The sequence below is a fragment of the Hyla sarda genome, chromosome 3 (assembly GCF_029499605.1).
Source record: "Hyla sarda isolate aHylSar1 chromosome 3, aHylSar1.hap1, whole genome shotgun sequence".
NCBI classification, from domain to species: domain Eukaryota; kingdom Metazoa; phylum Chordata; class Amphibia; order Anura; family Hylidae; genus Hyla; species Hyla sarda.
In genome coordinates, this window is record NC_079191.1 from 325,563,107 (window position 1) to 325,575,427 (window position 12,321).

Genomic DNA, 12,321 nt, shown 5'->3' on the forward strand with positions numbered 1-12,321 from the left:
CAAAGGTAAACATTAGCTGGTTTGTTTTGGCTGAACCTGGTAAAATGGTGTCAACACCATATCAGATTGGAGGGAGGGTCACAAATCCTTAGGTTAGCCCAGAATACCTTGCAAGTAGAAGACTGGATCACCTGACCTAAGGAAAGGCAATAATGGACTGTTGTTAGTAGTAGCGGTGGTTGTAGTACTAGTAAGTTGACAGCAGGGATAATGGTAGAAGTAGACAGTCTACATGCATATTTAGTTAGTGGCACCAGGTACACCATTGCCTTATTTTGCCAAACATGAATTTTTTCATGTATTGGTGGCCAATCTTGTTCTTTTAGCGGTCCAAAGTCCGACACCACCTGCCATGCTGAATACCCTCTCTGAAACCTAGTGGACCCGTGATGCAAATGTTCATCATGGTGCCCTGGTACGTAGTGCACCATGATGTACATTTATGTCATAAATATGCAGCAGCCTGAACCTTACTGCTAATAGAAGACATCAGCGATCACGGTGATACTCAAGATTAACCCTTTAGATGCCATGGCCAATGCTGTTCTCGGCATTTAATGCACTTATGGGCTTTAAGGGCACTTATTGGACCACCGTCAGCATGGATGTAGAGGTCTGATTAATGAAGATGGTGAGCGGAGGTCTCCTTACCTACTCTGTGCCACTCTCAGGGGATCTTCATATAGCATGTCATTGCTGCAGACCTCTAAACAAAGTTGCAGGTATAAATAGAGGCATTTGGCCTATTTTTGGCTTTAGCACCAAGAGATAGGAACTTGAATACAGCTTTTGCAACATGTAAATTGCTGGTAAAGAGCCATAGAGATAGTGGCCCTTGTTTTTAAAGGATTTTTTTCTTGCTCTCATTATCTCCGTGTGCTGCTTTGTCCTCTTTTTATGCACAGGACCAACACCCTGAAGTGCTGTAGCGCACGTTTATTACTGTTGTCTCTGACATTTCCCAGCATTCTGTGCAGCCAAAGACAATATTTCATATGTCACATGGTCTCCAGGAGTGCTTGGCTATGCTGCAGTGGGTGGTTGAATAGCTATACATCAGTAAATCAGGTCCAGAAACAGTGTTAACCCAGTGAATTAAGCTCCGTCTGAGCTTTCGAGACTGTAGTGTATATATAGAGGGAGCAGAGTGGTGACGTCAAGGCCTAGCCAGCACCAACCTTTAGGCATGTGGCACTACCTCTATGGAGGTTTGTAATGAAGTACACTAGCATGTGAGAAGTCATTTAAGCCAGAAAGGGTATGTTTGCGGATTGGCAGCAGGACATTTCAAGTCAGTAGCGCCACTTGCATCACTCTCTGTTGGTAATTTGTAAACATAGAGGGAGACTTGTCTAGATGAAAAGTGTTGCAGCCCTTTAGTAACCAATCAGATTGCTTCTTTCATTTTTGAAAAATGAAAGAAGCAATCTGATTGGTTGCTATGGGCAACTGGTCATCTTTTTCACTGCACAGGTTTTTATACATCTCCCCCATGGTGTGCAGAGTTCAGCCTTTTAACATAAAGCAGCAACAAACAAACCAAAAAAAACATAGGGAGAAGTCTAGGAACCTAATCCGCTCATGTTGGGGGCATTAGAAGAGAAAACTGTCCTGATAGGTTCACTTTAATCCACATGGAATTCTACAGAAATTTCAAAAACCTGCGGACATCTGGTGCAGTTTTCAGCAAAAATTGTAATATGTGTATATCTTAGCATTGATGTGCTTTATCTGGTAAAGGCTGATGGGGCTATGTCTGTGTATACTTTAGCAAAGTAAACTTTGTTCAGTTTTTCTGTCATTTGAGCTATTTTCTCTCTTGTTTTAATGACAGAAAGTTAAAAAGTTCAACTGTAGGTCACCTTTAGAAGCAGAAGAGAACATTCCACCCTTCTCCTGAACTTCTATTTCATTTCTTGTACACACTACTTTGTATGCTGCTGGTTCTGACAGGCTTTGTGGTTCTGTGTGGTGTGTGTGATTGGTGGGGTTGTCCAGGTATAGCAATTAGAGATGAGCGAACTTACAGTAAATTCGATTCGTCACGAACTTCTCGGCTCGGCGGTTGCTGACTTTTCCTGCATAAATTAGTTCAGCTTTCCGGTGCTCCGGTGGGCTGGAAAAGGTGGATACAGTCCTAGGAAAGAGTCTTCTAGGACTGTATCCACCTTTTCTAGCCCACCGGAGCACCCGAAAACTGAACTAATGTATGCAGGATAAGTCATCAACTTCCGAGCCGAGAAGTTTGTGACGAATCGAATTTACTGTAAGTTCGCTCATCTCTAATAGCAATCTCAGGGCTCAAAATACCATTTTATGAAACATTGTATCCTAACAGATACAAGTCCAACAACAACACTTATGGCGTTATTCAGCCTCAAATGTAATAAAATGACATCAAAACATTTATTCGCCACAAATCCGATTACATGCATCGCCGAGGCTTCAGTGGGTGTCTAGGTTTTTGTATACTTGTGGCTGACATGTGACCATTGCAACCAATCAGTGGAACCAGCAGTCACACACAGTACTACACAGTGATAGGAGCCATGATGCCAATAATACAGTAAATGTGTTCATGTCATCGGTCATTAGTAAATGTAAACCAATATACCCAATAAAGCTTCTGTATTAGAAGAAGAGGGAAGAAACAATAAGCCTAAACCCAACCATTTAGCTTACCATGCCTGGAGTTGAGAAAACTTTTGAAAACTTTGGTTTGCCAGACCCCTAAATATCCCCTTCCAGCACCCCTCTCCACAGAGAAGTTACAGCAAGACTCTCCACTGACTGTAGCCCCATGCAGTAATACCAGCAGCATCCCCCACACTTATCAGGGACATTTATAATTGTTTGCTTTAGCAGTTCTGAAAGTTCTGAAGTCCTTTTTGGGTAGCTTTAGTTTTGCTTATGTGCTACATATTTATCATACTATCACAGGGGGTTGATATATTTGAAGCACATAAGCAAAACAAAAAAGGTCCCGCTTCTGCACAATAAATGCCACTGCTTTTTCATCAGATGGGTGAGTGCCATTCTTACATTTCTATATGCCAGAACCTACTAAAATAACACATACCTGTCACTCAGCTTTCCCAGTCTCCCATGGCAACCAATCAGATCACTTATTTCATTTTTTGAAAAGGCCTCTGAAAAATGAAAGAAGCGATCTGATTGGTTGCTATGGGCAACTCAGCAACTTTTCCTCTGGACAAGTTTTGATAAATCTCCCCCTGTATTTCATGAGACTGGAAAAGCTGGGTGACAGGCAGTACACAGTGCCCTGTTGGGAGTCAAAAAGTTTAAATAAAATAAAAAAGTTTTGTTTTATCTTTTTTTATTTTTATTTAAAAAGCCCTTCTCCTAATAAAAACTGAAGACTCCCTCCTTTTCCCTCATAAAAAAAAACACAACAAAAAACCTGTCACATGACAAGCATCAGTAATTGCTTTCGGTGAGTACTTAAAAAAAGTATTGGTACTCGATCTTAAGAAAATGGTATTGGGAAAGCCCTATTTTTTTTCAGAGTGCTTTGTACCAGTAAATCAAGAAGAGGAAGTCGACAGGGCATAACTGTGACAATTATTTTTGTTATCTGGGTGGCTGAACTTGTGACTGTTACATTTGTCATGTTCCTGAATCATTTTTACATTGGTATACCACATCATGTTCAACATTAGTCATATGGAAATTACCAGCTAAAACATTTGACTAAATATTTACAGTACGTCGCTGAGAGACATAAATATTATATCCACCTGTAAGATTTGTTTTATACTCATTTTTATGTTTGAGGCTGATGCCAGGCTTGCCATAGTATAGAAGTGTCCCTGTCATGTACCATAACTTTTGATATGTGAGAGAAATTTGGCAAGCATTGTTTTGATCAGTCAGGGTGTGAACCCCACCATTCATTAGAACAACTCAGGAGAAGCCCAGGCTTAGGTGCTTTACTCACTGGATCACAAAGATCTCTGTCCAGTTGCACTAGACATCCCCATTATAAGCCTATGTCATTTAAATGTTTGACATGTCACACAAGTATGTCAAAAGTTTGGATCGGTCCGGGTCTCAGTCCTCAGAGCCCCTCTGATTATTTGATATAGCTTTACTCCACAACTCGCTGCTTAATTTGACTCACTGCAGATTATGGGTTCTAGGATAAGCCTATGAATATACTGTGAGGGCAGGGTCACACATAGCACATCTGCAGCGTATTTGATGCTGTGGATGGGCTACTGACCATCCCTAGAGTGTGCCCGTGTATCCTGCTTTTTCTGCTCGTAGTAGCAATCCACCGCCATGAGTTGACACTCAGTGATTTGTGAGTCGCTGCACGCCTGTGCAGCATACTCACAGACATCGCGGCCACTCTGGGCCTAGCTCATGGAGCAGGCAGAGCGATAGCGATGTCTGTGAGTACACTGTGCATGCTCGCAACAACTCGCAAATCACTGTGTGTCTGCTCTTAGAAACGGATTACTGCTGAGTGTACAAAAGCATGACACACAGGCACAGCAGGAGGCACACTCTAGAGATGGTTAGTAGCGTACCTGCAGCGTTAAATACACTGCTGATGCGCTACGTGTGACCCTACCCTAAGGCTAAGTTTCCTCTTGTTTATTTTCCTGCATTTTGTTTGTGTGAAAAAAACACCAGGAAAAACGCCAGTGCAATTTCTTACGTCTGATGTTTTTTCTGGCATTTTTGCATCTGAGTGGAAAAATTTGTTGGGTAACAAAAAAAAAAAAATTATTTAACAAAATTAATATTTTTTTATAACCAAATTTTAATTAATGTTTAAACAGGGATCAAATTATGTGGGCAGGCAGGGCACTAAAATGTAGCCGACAATAATAAAAATGTAGTGTATGTGTGTGTGTTTTTCAATTTTTTTCTTAATTTTTTATATTTTTTAGGTAGTTCCATGTTCCATGATGGGGGTTACTGTTCCATGATGGGGGTAGTAGTTCCTGTACTAATAGACATATCGCCCCTGTGTCACTCCTGACACCCGATACATTCGTCCATAATATAGCAGAGATGCGGAGCTGCTCTATACAGCGCTTGCATCTCTGCCCTATACTCCGGGCCTGCCAGTGATGTGAATAGAAATTCACATCACTCATTCATATTTTCCGCCCAGAGTGGGGATTGGCCAGATGGTGGCAGCCAATCCCCGCTCTCAGCAGGAAATATGAGTGGTGAGTGGCTGGCCGGAGTACAGAGCAGAGATGCGAACTCAGTAAAATGCAACTCTGCATCTCAAGGATGAAGGATGATCGCAGCGGGTGTCAGGAGTGACACCCGCTGTGATCTGTCCTGAACTGCAGGTACTACTGCTCTAAACATGGAGCACACTCTACTCCATGCTGGAAGCCATAGTACCTGCATTAATAGACAGACCGCAGTGAGTGTCACTTCTGACACCCGCTGTTATCCTCCTGTATAATGTATCTAGCACAATATAAAAATTGCCTCATTACTAGACAAGATCACCAAAAACCCTGGTACTCTAGGGTCTGGTAGTGTTTGTGCAGTACCATTGTCCCCATATGCTCCGTTTAAGTCATGCTGTAAATTGTGGCTTTTGCTTTTTTTTTTGCAACTTGATGGACAAATGCACCTTCATCATAATTTTACATTATGTTGGTAAATTCTCTGAGTGGTTATGGGGCCCAGCACTTCTACTGTCTATTTTAGGTTATCTATCTATATTTATCTCACAAACACCATCATCAAGCATTTTGTTGCATGATAAAATATTGTGCATCATTTAACAACAGATACTGTTCTAATAAAGTATTTCTTATATTTTGACTTTTTAGGTACTTCTTTGCCAACAACTCTTTCAACAGAACCAACTACCTGTGAAAAGCTTGCAGGTGTCTGTCAAGGTACAAATATATGATCATTGCCAATTGTTTTATGTGTACAATTTTTTCCCTCCTTGATATATTGAATTGTACTGTTAAATATACAGTTTTATGCTATAAGAGTCATTGACAGTACCTGAAGTATGAATTATTATATCTGTCTGCCCTATCTATGTATCAGCCAACATTAAAACCACTAATGGTGGTCAAAGGTTGGGATGAATTAGCCAGCAAGTGAGCAGTCATTTCTTGAAGTTAAAGGGGTACTATGGTCCTAGACACCTTATCCACTATCCAGGGTGTCCCGCCGCTGGGGACACCCACAATCTCTCCTACAGCACTCACTTGTCATCAGCCTCATGGAGCAAAGATCGCTCCATTTCTGATGACTCATGATACAGGGGCCAGAGTATTGTGACATCACGCTCCGCCCCCTCAATGCAAGTCTGTGGGAGGGGGTGTGGCGGCCATAGGCATGCATTGAGGGGGCGGGGCGTGATGCCATGAGGGGGCCGAGCCGTGACATCATGATACTCCGGCCCCTGTATCGTGAGTCATCAGACCCAGAGTGATCTTCACTTCGTGAGGCTGATGACAGGGGGTGCTGCAGGAGAGATTGTGGGGGTCCCTAGCGATGGGACCCTCCGCGATCAGCCATCTTATCGCCTATCCTTTGGATAGGGGATAAGATGTCTAGGGCTGGAGTACCCCTTTAATGTAGTAATTGTATGAATCTAAGTGATTTTGTCAAGAGCCAAATCGTGACAACTTTGGTGTGCATCACTAAAATGGAATGCCTTGTGTGGTGTTCACACACTGGAATGGTTAATAGCTACCAAAACTGGTTCAAGAATGGCAATTGGTAAACCAGCAACAAAATCATGGTTTCCCAAGGCATATTGATGTACATGCAGAGTAAAGGCAACCTTGTCTTCTTCGATTTCAAATTGCTGAAAAAGTTTATGCTGGCTATAATGAAAAGATCAGAACACAGGGCCAATGATGGCAGCATGATAACTGGAACCATGAAGATGCTGTGGCCTGTTAAATCATGGCTGAGTGTATATATGTTCCTTACCCTAAATGAGATGGCACCAGGATGCACAATGGAAGGATAGCAAGCTGGTAGAACCTTGACTGATTGATCTACAGGGCTCAATGTTAGAAGTAATCATGGCAGGGAGGGTGGGGGAGTGAGGAGACAGGCATGCTGCAGCTCTGTACTGCCTCTTTGACACCCTTAGTTTCTAGATCATTTGAAAAGTCTAGCAAAAATATTGAGATTTTCAGACTGCAGAATTTCAAGGTAGAAGTGAAATCAATGTTGAAATATGCTTTGATCAGTACAAGGAGTAAACTTCACTATTGCAAAAATGTAAAACAATGGGTTTCTGACCTTTCATGCAGTTTTGCTTAAAGACCTTTTCTGTCCTCGCCCATTATTTAGTGTCGCTGGGGTTATGTTTTATTATTACAGCTGCGGTGTTGCACATAGACTGCCGTTGCCTAGTCTATATTTGTTGGAATGGAATGTTTTCTTTATCAAAGTAATTGTTGTAGATGAGGTACAGAGACCTGTTTTTTGACAGCTAGACAAATAGTACAGTTTTGCTCACATTGTATAAAAGGGAATGATAACCTCAGATGTCCAGACTATTACATATTTGTGTCATGTCAAACTGAAGTCCAATTATGCGCAAAATCAACAAACCAGGATGTTAGGTAATGGAATGGATATTTCTTATATACATTGGTTTTGTAAGTGCTGATGTTGACAAGCAATCTTGTTGGCTCCTGTGAGGCCATGGGACCGGTACATACTATTTTCATAAACCAACGAAAAATAATAAGGTAAACATTTATGCCACATGAAAATTCCTTAAAGGGGTTATCCAACTTAGAAAAATGTATCCTCTATCCAAAGGATAGGAAATAAGTGTCAGATCGTGGTGGTCCAACCACTAGGACTCCCTGTGATCCCTGTGATTTTTCTAAACTGGACTACTCCTTTAACAATATAGAGGCATGTATGATGTCAACCAGCCCAAAAAAACACAATAGTTTTGTTTTTACAGCTACAGTGTAGACTTATGTATCTGCATGGTTACAGATGGCAAACAAACCCTATGTGTTGCTTATCCTGCATAAATGAGCCCCAATCTCATTGATCAATGATTGTTGCAGACCAGACGCGAGAACGATCTCTGGATCGCTCGTATGCCACTTTAATTTTGGTATTTTCGGCCACACATTCCCCATTTACATGGGGCGATATGCAACAGATAACAATTATTTAAATAGCTGTATAAAGATGCAGTGGTAAACAAGCATTTTCTCATTCATAGGTAACAGCTGGCCTTTTTACATGGACCAATTTTTGGTAATGAGGGTTCCTATGAGCACATCATTCAGCCATTGATTGGAACATGTGATGAGAGTCTTTACACTCTTTTAGTAGCTCTTTTATTCTTATCTTAAAGGTGGCAGAAAAAATAAAAAATGAAAAGAACTGCAGGATATGACTATGTATTAGATTTCTTTGCGGTCTGTAACCACAGAACATAGTTCTATCTATATGCAGAATCAAGCTATAAACAGACACAATACAAAAAAAAAAAAATAATTATAAAAAAAAAACAAAACAAAAAAAAAACACTGTTTTTAAATGTATACAATTAAAGTATACAAATGCTTCAGATATGAACTGTGTGTTTAGGACAGTGTTTTCCAAACAGCATGCGGTTGCATAACTAACACTCCCAGCATGCCGAAAGCTGTCCGGACATGCTGGGGGTTGTAGTTTTGCAACCACCGGAGGCATGCTGTTTGGAAACCACTGGTTTTGGATATGAAAACGGCTGATAATGTGTTTGTATGTGTCAGCACAATCTACTATATGTTTTACTGTCTAATGCATACATTGATTAGGGGAAGGTGTTGTTGCCACTTTTATTTATTTTGAGAAGGCTTTGCATCAATAAGTACTTTTTAACAGATAATTCAGTTGTTACATTTCACACTATTGTACATCTTGTTTGGAGGTTTAGTTAAATAATCAATGGCAGGACAAACATTATTCTCCTAAATCAGTTTATAAATCATATATCCCATTATACAATAAGTTAATGCAGATTACAAAAATGTATATGGCATGCAATAAACACATTTACAGGGTCTTGTTGGTCAGGATGATCACTATAGCTAGAACAAGATATAGCCCAGGACAAGACCATGAAGCTTAAAATTCTTCAATTTCTCTGTTAAAAGCATGAACATAGATAAAGACTCAACAGTAACAAGAAGCCACTTTCCCTGACGCTTTTCCGGCCTGTCGTCCCATAACAGGGAAGACATGTAGAACCCAGATTAAGGACCAGAAGCCCAGAAACCTGTCATATAGAGTAGGTTTTTGCTTTTTGTTGCTGCTGACACAAGAGTCTTACAAAGGGTATTCAAGGTTTTTTTTTATTTGACTATGCTATAGGGCTGTAAAGTTAGTGTAGTTCATAATATAGTGTCTTTGCCTGAGCTTTATGGTAGTCTCACAATTCTTTTGTGATTTTTGTTCCAATGTTTACTTTTAACAGCATACAAACTTGTTGTCTCAAGTTTTCTCAGGTTGCAGTGTGGCCCGAGACATTACATCACTAGTCAGGTGATCAGAGGGAGCCTGTCTTTGCTTCAATGGGTGGAGGGACCGCTGGGTGGGAGCGAGATCACTCTGCAGTGAATTGTAGGTTTGCAAAAGTTGGAGGCACCCTGGTCAGAAATTACTGGTCTATTACAATGTTGGAAGCACAGGTGTGTTTTTATGGGTGGGGTGGCTGATGTGTGGGAAGAAGAAAAATGACATCACACTTACAAACAAGGAATCATGGGACATGTAGTTTGAGGGAGGGAACAGGAAATAGCCAGTTCACAAAAGGATAGCCCCAGCATTGTAGTTGACTCAGGACATATCCACTTAGCCCCAAGTCAAGCACAGGTCCTTCCTAAGCATGTCCATTACTGTATGGCAGGTAAGTACTAAAGTCACCTTTAATCTTTATCCATGTTCATAGTTTTAATGGAGACACAAATGGGATGCTTTATTGACTTAGGCTGGGCTATATCTCGTTGAAATGTGAAGATATCACTTAAGGGAAAATGTAATCCCTTGTACGAACCTGAGGTGAACGGATCACTAATTACATGTTTATAGGTAGAACAAGGCCACAGATCATAATAATAAGAATATTGATAAGCTAGGATATATATTTTTATAAATAAAATGCTTCTTAGGTCGGGTTCACACTTTGGAAAAATCGGTGACATTTTATTTTATGGATTTTTTCCGCCCATAGTTTTCTAACATTGCTGATTGCGTAAACTAAAATACATTGCCTATTTCTCTGCTTTGTGAACACGACCTTGGTATTTTGGTAATCTTGGAGTCCTGCCTAGAGTTTCCAGGAATTAAGTAAGCAGATGCATTCATTATCTGGGTAAGGACACTTCTAATGCATTCATCCCAGTTTACATCTTTCTTGTGTTAACTAGCAACCACAGTAAAATCCACTGTAGTAACTTCATCATCTCCATCACCTGCTGTAACCTCACCATCTACTGTACCTACTTCACCTGATACAACTACCATCTCATCATCCACTATCATCACTAACTCTCCTGGTTTGCATGCTTCCAGTACCAAATATGGTAAGACATTATCTTCCATATTATGTGAGTTTTTCCTCTATAAGGTTATGTTCACGCACAATTTTACGAGCCTCATTTCCAGCCTTAAAAGGGTACTCCCCTGGAAAACATTTTTTTAATCAACTAATGACAGAAAGTTAAACAAAGTTGTAAATTACTTCAATTTAAAAATCTTAATCCTTCCAGTACTTATCGACTGCTGTATACTACAGAGGAAGTTCTTTTCTTTTTAAATTTCCTTCCTGCCTGACCACAGTGCTCTCTGCTGACATCTCTGTCCATGTCAGGAACTGTCCAGAGTAGGAGCAAACCCCCATAGCAAACCTATCCTGCTCTGGACAATTTCTGACATGGACAGAGGTGTCAGAAGAGAGCACTGTGGTCAGACTGGAAATAACTTAAAAAAGAAAAGAACTTCCTGTGGAGCATACAGTAGCTGATAAGTACTGGAAGGGTTAAGATTTTTAAATAGAAGTAATTTACAAATTTGTTTAACTTTCTGGCACCACTTGATTAAAAAAGAAAATGTTTTCCAGTGGAGTACCCCTTTAAAGAAGTACTGCAGTAAGGGACAATTAATCCCCTATCCAAAGATAGAGGATAAGTGTCTGATCCAACTACTGGGATCCCCTGTGATCTCCTGAAAGGCGCTCTGGCTCTCCTCGTGCAAAGGAGGGGGGGGGGGGTCGGCACATGCCCTCTATTCATCTCTAAGAGATATCTGAGCGCTGTACTCCTGCATCTTCGGTTTTCCCATAGAGATGAATGGAGGGCACTTGCCGACCCCTGCTCCTTTTATGAGGAGAGCCAGAGCGCCTTGCAGGGGGTCCCGGTGGTCGGAACTCCCGTGATCAGACACACATCCCCTATCCCTTGGATAGGAGATAAATTGTCCTATCCTACAGTACCCCTTTAAACATTAAAAAAAAAAAGGACATAACAATGTGTGACAAAACAGCAAACACAAAAATGACTGACTGAAAGTAAGGTTGAAAAACTGTGTGTGATTAGGCTAAGGGTTATAAAACATTATATGCATCCTGTATGTATGCCCCAAGATATACAGATGGTTAAAGCAGAGCAATATTGGCTAATATATGTTGCTCTATGTTGTCTATATATGGCAATGTATTAGGGAGGACGTCTAGGAATGCTTCAGAGGATATGCTTCTAAAGGCCAGAGCTACACTGCAACTATTTGTACTGCTTCAGATTGATTTTAACTATTGAGTGACAGAAAAAAGTCAGCATTTAGCTCTTTGACTGCAGCTGTCACTCAATAATGGAAATCAATCTTGATGGGACACATAAAAGTCTCAGTATAGCCCTGGCTTCATACCACATCTGATAAAATAGCATCAAATATATGGAATTTGACAGTAAAAAACTCTGTGTGGCTTTGTATAAAATTCGAGACAATGATACTGAATAGCTCCCTAGTCTACTTTGGATGCCTTCTCAAGTCTCTGTACAACTCAGTGCTTTTTTAGAGCTTGAACTCCTTTTAAGGGGTGCTCAAGGAAACTGAACTTATCATACACTTATCCCCCATTCACAGAATTGAGGATAAGTGCCTGATCGCGGTGAGTCTGACCGCTGGAACACCCTGCGATCTCTTGTACAGGGCTTTGGCTACTTACCTGTCCTTAGCATGCTCTGGCCCCCTCCTTCTTGGACAAAAGAAAGTGACGGCCCGCTCAGCCAATCACCAGCCATAGCAATGTCCTGCCTCAGCTGGTGATTGGCTGAG

General features: G+C 40.9%; 1 protein-coding gene across 10 annotated transcripts in view; it reads left to right on the forward strand.

Moving 5' to 3' along the window:
• ADGRG6 (adhesion G protein-coupled receptor G6) overlaps nt 1-12,321 on the forward strand; it is a 211,070-nt gene that overhangs the window by 110,541 nt on the left and 88,208 nt on the right. For 6 of the 10 annotated variants that reach the window (XM_056567247.1, XM_056567246.1, XM_056567249.1 and 3 more), the window contains 2 exons: nt 5,829-5,897; nt 10,416-10,571. In XM_056567247.1, coding sequence (XP_056423222.1) covers nt 5,829-5,897; nt 10,416-10,571 — 225 coding nt within the window. Of the gene's footprint in view, nt 1-1,493; nt 1,696-5,828; nt 5,898-10,415; nt 10,572-12,321 lie in introns of those variants that run through there. The other 4 variants (XM_056567251.1, XM_056567253.1, XM_056567254.1 and 1 more) reach the window with 3 other exon arrangements.